General features: G+C 42.2%; 1 protein-coding gene across 1 annotated transcript in view; it reads right to left on the bottom strand.

The window, feature by feature from the left end:
* Positions 1-14,421, bottom strand: part of slc6a5 (solute carrier family 6 member 5) — a 58,739-nt gene that overhangs the window by 41,496 nt on the left and 2,822 nt on the right. The window contains exons 2-5 of the mRNA XM_031900388.1: positions 13,285-13,800; positions 10,336-10,471; positions 7,509-7,640; positions 3,617-3,790 (exon numbers count right to left, since the gene is read on the bottom strand). Coding sequence (XP_031756248.1) covers positions 3,617-3,790; positions 7,509-7,640; positions 10,336-10,471; positions 13,285-13,800 — 958 coding nt within the window. The remainder of the gene's footprint in view (positions 1-3,616; positions 3,791-7,508; positions 7,641-10,335; positions 10,472-13,284; positions 13,801-14,421) is intronic.

Below are 14,421 nucleotides of genomic sequence, written 5' to 3'. Positions count from 1 at the left end.
ATTTCAATAACAATTACATTTAAATACTGAAAAGTGACATTTTTTTTCACTATGGAATAAACAGATTTGGGGTTAACTTCCCCTTTAAACCCAATTGTTTATTCTTCTTTCCAACTTTGAATTAACTTCGAATCAAGTTTAGGATAAAGGATTTTTTTTCCCAGAGTTGGGGCTTCGTTAGAGACACATTTATCGGGGTGAATGGGCCGAACGAATGAGAATCCGCGTCCCGGGAATCTCTCGGGGGTCCTCAATCCTGTTCTGAGCCATGGAAAAAACTGCTGCAGTGCAGTCATTCTGCCACAAGGTCGGCCAATCAAGGGCAAGTAGTGCCGCATTGTGCGCCCTGAGCTCCCCCAGCCACAGCCCAGGCCTGGAGACTCTCAACAGTCAATGGTGGTAGTTGAACTACAGCTCCCAGCATTCCCTCTACATGGGTTTAAAGTTGCAGTTTCACAACTACAGTATATGGTTTATATACACAACAGATACAACCTACTAATAGGATACAAATTATACCAACTATGGGGTATAATGAGCTAAAATGGCAATTGTAATGAATATATTTCATTTTTGATGTTCCTTATAGGTTTAAGGAAGGTCTGGGATGGAAAATAAATGTTATCCAACCGGTAATGATTGTAGCCGAGGGCGAGAGGAATCCGACAGATGGAGGGAGATTTTACTCTTCTACAGAAAGACATTAAATCTGCTGCACTGCACCAACTCCATTGTCTCTGTATCAACTGCCGCCTGTAACCCCTCTCCCTGCCACTAGGGGGCACCCAGGGCCTGTAGCTGAGATTGTGTCTGCCACAGCCGAGTGCCCAAATAATCATGTAATTATGGGCTGTTGTATAATAATAATCAGAAAGGGGAATCATTCACTGGCCATTAACCCATTTCTATGAAACATCAATCAAGTGCCACTCCCCCCCCCCTCCCACCCAAACCCCCCCCTCCCACCAGTTCTATTGTCTGCAATGAAAAGCGACGTCAATAAGGACTGATTGTTTCTCCACTATGAATTTAACTGCCGAAATATTACTGTAATTATTATTATTATTGTGTCAACATGTTCCGCAGCATCATACAATATAAGGTTTTGCATTATAGTAACTGCCAGCTCTTGCGTTCAAATATATTCCATACTGAAAGAAGGAATGTTCTGGGCACACAATAAGCTGTACCCCCATACTGTACTGTCTAAGGGAAACACTATGGCACCCCCTACCCATATGTATAAATACAAATATACAGAGAAGGAATGTTCTGGGCACACAATAAGCTGTACCCCCCATACTGTACTGTCTAAGGGAAACACTATGGCACCCCCTACCCATATGTATAAATACAAATATACAGAGAAGGAATGTTCTGGGCACACAATAAGCTGTACCCCCATACTGTACTGTCTAAGGGAAACACTATGGCACCTCCTACCCATATGTATAAATACAAATATACAGAGAAGGAATGTTCTAGGCACACAATAAGCTGTACCCCCATACTGTACTGTCTAAGGGAAACACTATGGCACCCCCTACCCATATGTATAAATACAAATATACAGAGAAGGAATGTTCTAGGCACACAATAAGCTGTACCCCCATACTGTACTGTCTAAGGGAAACACTATGGCACCTCCTACCCATATGTATAAATACAAATATACAGAGAAGGAATGTTCTAGGCACACAATAAGCTGTACCCCCATACTGTACTGTCTAAGGGAAACACTATGGCACCCCCTACCCATATGTATAAATACAGAGAAGGAATGTTCTGGGCACACAATAAGCTGTACCCCCATACTGTACTGTCTAAGGGAAACACTATGGCACCCCCTACCCATATGTATAAATACAGAGAAGGAATGTTCTGGGCACACAATAAGCTGTACCCCCATACTGTACTGTCTAAGGGAAACACTATGGCACCCCCTACCCATATGTATAAATACAAATATACAGAGAAGGAATGTTCTGGGCACACAATAAGCTGTACCCCCATACTGTACTGTCTAAGGGAAACACTATGGCACCCCCTACCCATATGTATAAATACAAATATACAGAGAAGGAATGTTCTGGGCACACAATAAGCTGTACCCCCATACTGTACTGTCTAAGGGAAACACTATGGCACCCCCTACCCATATGTATAAATACAAATATACAGAGAAGGAATGTTCTGGGCACACAATAAGCTGTACCCCCATACTGTACTGTCTAAGGGAAACACTATGGCACCCCCTACCCATATATATAAATACAAATATACAGAGAAGGAATGTTCTGGGCACACAATAAGCTGAACCCCCATACTGTACTGTCTAAGGGAAACACTATGGCACCCCCTACCCATATGTATAAATACAAATATACAGAGAAGGAATGTTCTGGGCACACAATAAGCTTTACCCCCATACTGTACTGTCTAAGGGAAACACTATGGCACCCCCTACCCATATGTATAAATACAAATATACAGAGAAGGAATGTTCTGGGCACACAATAAGCTGTGCCCCCATCCTGTACTGTCTAAGGGAAACACTATGGCACCCCTACCCATATGTATAAATACAAATATACAGAGAAGGAATGTTCTGGGCACACAATAAGCTGAACCCCCATACTGTACTGTCTAAGGGAAACACTATGGCACCCCCTACCCATATGTATAAATACAAATATACAGAGAAGGAATGTTCTGGGCACACAATAAGCTTTACCCCCATACTGTACTGTCTAAGGGAAACACTATGGCACCCCCTACCCATATGTATAAATACAAATATACAGAGAAGGAATGTTCTGGGCACACAATAAGCTTTACCCCCATACTGTACTGTCTAAGGGAAACACTATGGCACCCCCTACCCATATGTATAAATACAAATATACAGAGAAGGAATGTTCTGGGCACACAATAAGCTGTGCCCCCATACTGTACTGTCTAAGGGAAACACTATGGCACCCCCTACCCATATGTATAAATACAAATATACAGAGAAGGAATGTTCTGGGCACACAATAAGCTGAACCCCCATACTGTACTGTCTAAGGGAAACACTATGGCACCCCCTACCCATATGTATAAATACAAATATACAGAGAAGGAATGTTCTGGGCACACAATAAGCTGAACCCCCATACTGTACTGTCTAAGGGAAACACTATGGCACCCCCTACCCATATGTATAAATACAGAGAAGGAATGTTCTGGGCACACAATAAGCTGTACCCCCATACTGTACTGTCTAAGGGAAACACTATGGCACCCCCTACCCATATGTATAAATACAAATATACAGAGAAGGAATGTTCTGGGCACACAATAAGCTGTACCCCCATACTGTACTGTCTAAGGGAAACACTATGGCACCCCCTACCCATATGTATAAATACAAATATACAGAGAAGGAATGTTCTGGGCACACAATAAGCTCCGCCCCCATACTGTACTGTCTAAGGGAAACACTATGGCACCTCCTACCCATATGTATAAATACAAATATACAGAGAAGGAATGTTGTTCTGGGCACACAATAAGCTCCGCCCCCATACTGTACTGGGACATGGCACAAGTTATATTATCCTGACATTAAACTTACCCAACATGAGTCTGTCCTTATCCTTACAGTCCGGAGTGTTCCAGGGGTTAGTGCATGACGCCCAGGGCAGTACAGACACGAGGGAAGCGAATAGGTAGAATATCGTGTAGCACATGATGATATTATAGTAAATGGCGATGAGGACGGAAATGATCAGCATGGCGATCCCACAGCCTGGGGAGAGACAGATACGATGGTTAAACTGGTAAAGACAGAGTAAAGCACCATCAGGCCTTTCCTATATAAGTCAATGGAAGTGACGGTTTATGGTACGTAAAAATCTGTTGCCCCCAAACTTGCCCCCCAACTTCCAGCATTCTTTAAACAGATGGGGACTCTGATGGCAGCTTACAGGGGGAGGGGCAGGGAGTCAGTAACTCAAGCAGTGGGTGGGACTAGAACACTCTGATGGAAGCTTACAGGGGGAGGGACAGGGAGTCTGTAACTCAAGCAGTGGGTGGGGCTAGAACACTTTGATGGAAGCGTACAGGGGGAGGGGCAGGGAGTCTGTAACTCAAGCAGTGGGTGGGGCTAGAACACTCTGATGGAAGCTTACAGGGGGAGGGGCAGGGAGTCTGTAACTCAAGCAGTGGGTGGGACTAGAACACTGATGGAAGCTTACAGGGGGAGGGGCAGGGAGTCTGTAACTCAAGCAGTGGGTGGGGCTAGAACACTCTGATGGAAGCTTACAGGGGCAGGGAGTCTGTAACTCAAGCAGGGGGAGGGGCAATGCGTTTTTTTTCTCACTCCAAATGCATTAAAGTCAATGCGCGATTTCTTGCAGTGACTTTTTTTGTCTTGGCGACTTTTTGCTAAAGCCCTTGGTCGTTTTCCAGACTGAGATTTAGGACAACTTTGGTCAATGAACAATATGGATTATCAAACAAAGATGGGCCGGGCAGAGTGGAACCCCCTATGGTCATCTGAAAAATATATGGGACCTTGTATGTTTGTAAGAGAATGGCCATGTCCCTGTGGGGTCCTATGGAACCCAAGTTTCTCAGCCAGTGGGGCTCCTTTAAAAACACTGGGCAAATTTGCACCTGGGCAGTAACCCATAGCAACCAATCAGAGATTAGCCTTTTTCATCAAGCTGCAGGTTGAGCAATGAAAGCAAATACCTGATTGGTTGCCATGGGTTACTAGCTGGGTGCAAATTTGCCCAGTCTTTATCAATGACCCCCACTATCTACAAGGCCACATACATGAACACAACCCCAAGAACATACAATAAACCAATAAACCAAGAGCACAGGAAAGAAACCATAGACTGCCCAGTTCAGTCAGGGAGATGGATCCTGGCTCCATGGTCCTGGAACCAATGGGAGGGGTAAGAGGGCACGTGGAGCATTAGGATGAGAATCAGAAAGGACGTGGAAGCTGATGTGGAAGTTTAGGAACCATAGCAGCACACATACTACATGGAGCATGAACATAGAACTCTGGACGTGGTTTAGAAAGCATCTAGAACCTAGAACACAAGTGCTTGTAACCTTCCATGGAAGCCAGAGAACACATACTTCACTTAAATCACAGATACAATCCACATAACTCATGGAATTTCCAGTTGGAAAACTTACACAGGAGCCGGAAATCCCATGGAACAAAATACAGCAGTTGGACACCATATAGAACCTAGCACACGGGTCATATTGTACATCAATCAAATATGGAGGTCAAAAAGCACACAGGGACTTGAGGAGGTGTCAGACAGCACATGGAATGGTACACAAGTGTCAGAAGGTGTCTAGAACCTAACATAGTATGCAGAGAACTCATGTATGCAGGACCTGGGACAAGAAAGCACATGGAATCTGATACAATCATAAGAGAACATGCAAAACCTAGAACATTGCCAAATGAGAACATCCATATATAGCACAGAAATGGAGCTTTAACCTAGCTTACAAGCTACAAAGAAGATACAATATAGATCAGGAAGCCTAAGGTCTAGCACACAGATAAGAAAACACATGGCTACTAACATGTGATATCACATGGCTACTAACATACGTCAGTGAGAACATAAACCAGGACAAAGGTCATATAACACATGAGACCTGGCACTGTGGTTAGAAAGCACAAGGAACTCAGCAGAACACATAAGATTTAAAGACTGCAGAGCATTGAGGAACCTAGAACAGACACAAGGAACCTACTGTAGCACATTGATGAGGGACATTTTGAATCTAACACAAGTCATAAAACATGAGGAACCCGGAACATCAATAAAAACATACAACATATCACTGAGGTCAGAAAGTGCATGGTACAGTGGTCAGAAAGCGTATGAACACTAGAAGGGAAGTCTGTAGAACATAAAGCTTAGACCAACTTGGAACATTAGGCAGAATATGAACTTTTACAGAGGCCAAGTCTGAGATCACGAATTGTCTCATACTCACAATGTTGCAACTTCTTTATCAAGGTAACTATCCCACTTATGGGTTTGAGATTGGATCTAAATGTTGGGTTCTTGAAGAAGAGACCAAGATGGATGTTCTAAGCTCAGATAGAAGTCTGACCCAATCACATGTGACCTGGTTCCCAGGGGGAACAGTAGATCAAACCCCAATACAAACCCTTATTGAGCTCCTTGCTGCTACAATAAAGCACCAGATGCTCAGAGGTTCAAATCTCCTCTTCTTCTCAACCAAAATAAATCCAGAATATTTTGAAGTCCAATAGATTTTTTTAAAGGGGCTACACTTTGGGGTCCAACATAACAAGGCTAGAAATACAGCAATTATCCCCCTTACCGTCACTCTTCTATAACTTTCCAACAATATCCAGTGTGGGAACTTTGTAGACGCTCCCCAAATCCTATCCTAGTTGCCCCTGACCATTGTTTGGCTCCCCCAAGGGGTCAATAAATGGGTAGTTCACCTTTAAAATTCACTTTTAATATGATGTAGACATTGATATTCTGAAACAACTTGCAATTGGTCTTCATTTTTTATGGTTTTCCAATTATTTAGCTTTATGTTCAGCAACTCTTCATTTGGTATTTTATTAGCTATCAGGTTGCTAGGGTCTTATTTACCTTAGCAACCAGGCAGTGGTTTAAACAAGAGATGGGAATATGAATATGGGAGGGGCTGAATAGAAAGATATGGAATATAAAGTAACAATAACAATAAAACTGGAGCCTCACAGAGCAATAGGGTTTGGCTGCCGGGGTCAGTGACCCCCATTTGATAGGTGGGAAGAGGCAGAAGAAGAAGGCAAATCATTTAAAAACTATAAAAAAAATAATGAAAACCAATTGCAGGGATAAAGAACAGCATAAGCTTTTAAACCTTGCTCAAATAAACTGAAGAGTTATCTAGCACACATCCCACTTGTGTAACCTAGAACACAGAGCATTCATGTCATTTGGTCCAAGGAAGAGGGCACAATAATGGAGAAACCAGTCCAATAGAAGGTGAAGGGAGTAGGAGGAGACAAGAAAAATAGGACCAGAGATAGAATTTGGGTTGAAGGAAGAAAAAATGAATTACTTGTTCCAACCTAATGATGAAGTTAATGTAACTGTAGAATTAGAGAAGGAAACCTTATAATAAGTGTGGGTAAGTGGACCAACCCATGAGCCCCACAATGCAGCTATCTGGGGTACAGGGGTACTCTAGTCAGCTGTCCCAAAGTAGGTGGGGCTTGCAGAGAGTGGGAGGGTATTAAATCTGATCACCTGTGTATGGAGCATTTTTTTATTGGCGCTCCATTGTAGTTGTTGGTAGGGGGCCAGGTGACTAGAGGGGTACAAATTGGGGCCACCTGAGGAAGGGCCCAGCTAAGTAGTATCACATCTATCTCTTTATCTACAATAAGACATTTATTAAACCAGAACCAGTGAAGAGACCAGGTTGGTACCAGTTACCGAACTTATACTCACCTTGCAGGGCTGGAATGGCTTTCCACACCGAGATTGGACCCTGACTGGCAAATTGCCCAAGGGCAACCTCCATATAGAAGATAGGCAACCCTGCCAGTGCCAGCATAGTAAGATAGGGGATGAGGAAAGCACCTGGGGAGGCAACGGAGAGACAAGGTAAGGGCAAGAAAGGGAAATTTCCTTAACGCGACAACCGCGTTATTTCCCATTGCAGCCTATTGATATTTAGTACTGAGCAAATCATTCATTAAATCCTGGGGGCAATTCTGCTTTTCTTTAATAAAAAAAAATAAAAAAAGACCTGGTGTGTGTATGTGTGTGTGTAATGTGTGTCTTTGTGCACCTACTGAGCGATTCTTAGAAACCGCAGAACGAGAAATCCATTGAATTGTCGCAGTTAATTAAAATTGATTTGAAGCTAAATGTGCAATTGCAGCAGATGTGACTCGGACGGTTCAGTTGGAAATACAAGAATTTATACACAGACACAATATGAGTGGGTTTTTTTCTTCATTCATTCCAGTTATAAGAGATAAGAAATGAGTTAAATACATTTATTGCAGTTGTGTATCCCACATTAGTATGGGAATCCAATGAACGATTCAATTGTGCGATTATAATAGACGTTTTGCAATTATTGCCCTGATTTTGGAGACGTTTGGTGTTAGTGTGAGGGGTTCAAGGCTAATTTCCTGCTCTGGTGTCAATTCTGACATTTGGGCCTTTTAGAAATATGGTGACAGCTGCCGGTTTGAGCGTACATATGTCGCATGTTGTCGTACACGACCAGGATCCACTTCACCGGCCGCTTTTAATATTGTAGGTGGGAATTCGTAGCCAATCAAACGAAACAATCTTTAATAGAGAGGCTGGGGTTATGTGAGATCCAGAAAATCGTAATTATCGCTATTAGTAGATAGGGGGCTTATATACAGAACTGCCCCAGCAGGCAGATCGAATAAAACTCAACGACCCGTATCGTCCTAATCTAAAAGAATTAAATCGGGCACAATCTGTAATTGCTACAGAATAGAAGAGAAAAAACGTATTTAGTCCCACACTTATCTCCATATATTTACTGCTCAGAATTAAACTTATTTACTATTTGAATCAAACCCAAATACCTTTACGTGTTCTTGCATCCCATAATATCAAATAAATGACATTTTAAACGCTTTATCGTAAATCGTTCGTTCTGATTTGCACCAGGAATTCTTAATTTAAAATGAATATACATCGATAAATGAATTATTTAAGAAAATGGCAATTAACTGAAGTATTTTGCGACTTTTTTGCTTTTGTTAGTGTATTGTCGGTGCAATTATTACACATTACTGAGCTGGTGTTTATGTAGATATAAATGCAGTCAAACCGTCATAGAAACCAATTAATAATCAGTAACCAGATATAGTTAATTAACTTTGTTACTGGCAATTATATTATGGTATTTAATATCAAAACGGTTGATATTTAGGAGAGTTTATCCAGCAATAATATCTGTAATTAACAAACAACAGTAAATATAAATAGCAATACATGCAATTAAAACTTCAGAAACCCAACTGATATAATAAGCGATTACCTAATTAAAATTTACAAATATATGTCCCCCCATGTCTCCTTCACAGAAGGATAACAGAGGAATAAATATGAATATATAACAATATCTGTACCACTGTTATTAGTGCTGATGTCAATTGGGCCTCAGGAACCTGTATAAAACAATTAATAAAAAATCCCTTACATTATAAGGATATTAGGTATTAGGATATGCTATATATGGTAACAGAACCCCTCAGTGACTGCTAATATCCTTATCATTTACAGTAGGGGGTACATTATCCCTTATAATACATGAGTGATACTCAGAGTTCCCTGTATAACTCAGCCTGCAGCCTTGTGCCTTTATATGGGGGGCACAGAACCCCTCAGTGACTGCTAATATCCTTATCATTTACAGTAGGGGGTACATTATCCCTTATAATACATGAGTGATACTCAGAGTTCCCTGTATAACTCAGCCTGCAGCCTTGTGCCTTTATATGGGGGGCACAGAACCCCTCAGTGACTGCTAATATCCTTATCATTTACAGTAGGGGGTACATTATCCCTTATAATACATGAGTGATACTCAGAGTTCCCTGTATAACTCAGCCTGCAGCCTTGTGCCTTTATATGGGGGGCACAGAACCCCTCAGTGACTGCTAATATCCTTATCATTTACAGTAGGGGGTACATTATCCCTTATAATACATGAGTGATACTCAGAGTTCCCTGTATAACTCAGCCTGCAGCCTTGTGCCTTTATATGGGGGGCACAGAACCCCTCAGTGACTGCTAATATCCTTATCATTTACAGTAGGGGGTACATTATCCCTTATAATACATGAGTGATACTCAGAGTTCCCTGTATAACTCAGCCTGCAGCCTTGTGCCTTTATATGGGGGGCACAGAACCCCTCAGTGACTGCTAATATCCTTATCATTTACAGTAGGGGGTACATTATGCCTTATAATACATGAGTGATACTCAGAGTTCCCTGTATAACTCAGCCTGCAGCCTTGTGCCTTTATATGGGGGGCACAGAACCCCTCAGTGACTGCTAATATCCTTATCATTTACAGTAGGGGGTACATTATCCCTTATAATACATGAGTGATACTCAGAGTTCCCTGTATAACTCAGCCTGCAGCCTTGTGCCTTTATATGGGGGGCACAGAACCCCTCAGTGACTGCTAATATCCTTATCATTTACAGTAGGGGGTACATTATGCCTTATAATACATGAGTGATACTCAGATGATTATATTAATATTATTATCATACCTCCACCATTTTTAAAAGCCAGATATGGGAATCTCCACACATTGCCCAGACCCACTGCATAGCCCACCATAGACAGGATGAAGTCCAGTTTGCTTGACCAGTTGCCCCTGGCTTTGTTTTCATCTCCTTCTTCATCCTAAAAGGGGAGAAACAAATGAACTGTTGATCCAAACCTTTACTGACCCAGTTAGTTGTCCTTGTACCCAAACATAATCCTCCCCCTCCCCCCAGAGTAGGTCCGCCCTTCATTTACCCAGCATTCCCAGCGCTCATGCAACACAATATTAATATCAGCAAAACTCCCAGCAGCCCCCTGGCCCTGAGGGGTAGAAATCGGATTGAATTTAATTGAATTTAGTTTAAAATATCACTTTATTTGACTTCTGATCAACAGCAGATTTGGGGTTTTCTTTGCAGATGGAAAGAGACCTGGGCAAATAGGTTTGTAGGGTTCAGATATCCCATGTAGGGGCCATTGGTGCTTCCCATAATGCATTGCAAGTAGGGGTAACTGGGTAGGGTTTCATTTACATTATAACAACATTGAGCTCAATATAACACTGACTTGGTACCAGGGGAGTAGTCGGAACCAGCAGGATAAGAGGCAATGGGTAATACACTATATGATTAATATTATAAATAAATATAAAACCCAATGGACTTTGCTTAAGGAAATCATCACATTGAATTCGGGCGCAGGGGAACAATAGGGATTTCATATGTATCGCTGCTTCCCTGCTGTATCGCTAAATACATTAGTACATATGCTTATGTCCCGCAGCCCAGAGCCTGTCAGACCCCACAGGGAGCCGCTCCGACTCACAGACAGATCTGTAATAAAGGGGAATCTGCAGGGGCCTCAGGCTTCTCTCTCCCTGACTGGCAGCCAACATGGGGGGCTACTGGCACCTCAATACTGTTTCACTACACAACTGGCTCACTGCCTGTGGGGTCACAGAAATATAATAAGGAGATAGAGATTTTAGACAGGCAGGGAGACAGACATACAGACAGACAGTTGGACATATATATATATATATTGGCAAACAGACGGATAAATTGGATATAAAGATTAGATGATAGCTGAAATAAATGATAGATATAGCTAGGTAGATAGATAGAGAGAGAGAGAGAGATGATAGATGATAGATAGATAGATAGATAGATAGATAGATAGATGAGAGAGAGAGAGAGAGAGAGAGAGAGAGATGATAGATGATAGATAGATAGATAGATAGATAGATAGATAGATAGATAGATAGATAGATAGATGATAGATAGATTATAGATAGATAGATAGATAGATAGATGATAGATAGATTATAGATAGATAGATAGATAGATAGATAGATAGATAGATAGATAGATAGATAGATAGATGGATGGATGGATAGATAGATAGATAGATAGATAGATAGATAGATAGATAGATAGATAGATAATAGATAGATATATAGATAGATAGATACATAGATACATACATACATACATAGATTGATACATAGATAGATAGATAGATAGATAGATGATTGATAGATTGATAGATAGATTGATAGATGATAGATACATAAATAGATAGATAGATAGATAGATACATACATACATAGATTGATACATAGATAGATAGATAGATAGATAGATAGATAGATAGATAGATACATAGATTATAGATAGATTGATACATAGATGATAGATAGATAGATAGATAGATAGATAGATAGATAGATGATAGATAGATAGATAGATGATAGATAGATAGATAGATAGATAGATAGATAGATAGATGATAGATAGATAGATGATAGATATATGAGTGTGTTTTCCCCACACAGAGTGCGAGCAGTTGAAACAAATAAATGCATTTCTGCCTGCTCTACTTGCTCTGTAGGGTAACTGGGATATCGGGGGGCTCTGCATTATGAGGCGCAGGGAGTGATGAGTAGAACATGTTTAGTACATATTCCCAATGATACATTGGTGTGTTTGGCGCTATTAACCTATAGGCTGGCGGTTCGGGGAAGGTGAGGAATTCATTATACTAATCAGTTCCTTGGAAGGGACCGGCCGACATTACTACACATGTTGCCAACCAACTTTTTAAAGGCTTTAGTCTAAATTGGGTGCAATGTAAGTGACCCCCCCCCCCCCCAGCTCCCTCCCTACATTAGGGGTTAAGTTACCCTCTCCCCCCACCCTGGTAAATCCTATCATTTCTAATCACAGTAGTTACAGTGTTGCCTTGTGGGTCGTAACAGAGCAATCAAACCCGTTACACGATTCAATTATACAGATACGATACAATTTTCTCCCTACAGGGTTCCAGTCTGGTTACAATGGTTTTATCTGCAGCAATTATATAGCCCCCCCACACACACACACTCACACTCACACACACACTCACACTCACTCACACTCTCACACTCACTCACACTCACATTCTCACTCCAGTTCCAATGTCACCAACTCCACACAATTCCAACCCAAAGCAGCTGCAATGATACCGTCTTACAGATCGCACCCAATCTACATCAATTAATTAAATACGCCGCTTGCTTTCGATCCGCACAGTTGCGACCTGCGGTAATGTCAACGTTACGTTCTCCCTACCTGTATCCAATGTACAGAAGGTATAATATTGCCTTACATGCCACCTACACAGATCTGATCTACAGCAGCAATCATGTATCTTCCCCCATTCACTATCCCAATATACTGCTGTTTCAATGCTGACTTCTCCCTACACGCTTCCAATCTACATCAATCACATTGTGGACTTCTCCCTACACGTATCCAATCTACAGTAGTTACGATTTTATCTTCTCACTACAACGTTGCAATCTACAGTAGTACAAGGGCTCCAGTTTAGGCGCAACAGTATCCACAGACCTCCATAAACAACACCCCCCCCCCCCCAATTACTCAGGTTATACCCAAAAAAGGAAAACTTACCCCATTTAGAGTCCCTGGGAAAACAGACGTGTTTCCATCTGTGCCCAGTACCACCGTGCTCTGACTGGGCACCCAGCCGCCCTTGGCATTATTCTGTTCCAGTGAATTCTTCCCAAATCCCTGGTTGGTCTCCCCCTCGGCACTCTGGAGGGGCACAATCCTACAGTGCAGGGGGTTGGTCTGCCCATTGCTGTCTGCCATAGACGTATTCTTGGCTGGGCAACCCTCCACAGAATCCCTCTTAAGCACAAAATTACTGTGCCCCGGGGTAGTCATTTTACAAGACCCCCCGATTCTGGATCGCTCAAGATCGCAGGCTTTGGGTTCCTCTGCTGCGGCAAATTTGCTGTCGTTAGAAGTAGATTGGGACAATCTGGCCAGTTTGGAAGAGGCTTGTAAGGGTAGGTCATTATCAGGGGTATGGCTTGTAATCCCGGCGGCACCTATGGGTCCTGGGGCAGCACCTTCTGGGCTGTTCATTGTCTTCTTAGTTCCATCCATTACATTCACATAATCCTGCAAGAAAGGGAAAATAATATTACTGAGGCGCTAATTCAATACATTGCGATTGGATGCGCTGATAGCAAATGGGTCTGTGTGTCTATATCCTATCATTTATATAAAATGCCACTCTACTAGGAATAAGCAGTGCCACCTGGGTGATCACTATTGTTTATCCAGCAGCTGCTGAACTACATTTCCCAGCATCCCATCTACAACTACCGACTAAAAGATGCAGTCCAACAACAACTGAAGGGCCGCAGGCTGGCACCCATTGCCCTACATTGTATCAGGTTACCAAACATGGCATTGCCCACTGCCTGCCCAGAAAGCCCTGAGTGGGTGAATTTAAAGGCACAGTCCCAGCTCTATTCCTTCTCCCATCAATGCAATAAGCAGGGTCGGCTCCCCAGCAGAAATCAGCCCTGTATGTGCAGAGATTGTTGCCCTGCCTGTCGCTATTACATCCCCCAATCTGGTTGGGTTTCATATCACGGCTGCTGGAGGCTCCTTCCACTCTATTGTACAAAGATTCTTTAATTTTACGCCCCATTTCCTTTCTGTCATTCAGCAGAGCCCAGTGCAAGTTCCATGGGGGTAGGAGGGAAAATGAGGATCTGCTGGGTAAAACAAAGC

Source organism: Xenopus tropicalis, chromosome 4 (genome assembly GCF_000004195.4).
Source record: "Xenopus tropicalis strain Nigerian chromosome 4, UCB_Xtro_10.0, whole genome shotgun sequence".
NCBI lineage: Eukaryota > Metazoa > Chordata > Amphibia > Anura > Pipidae > Xenopus > Xenopus tropicalis.
Note: the sequence above shows the minus strand (reverse complement) of the source record. Positions and strands in the feature narration are given on the sequence as shown.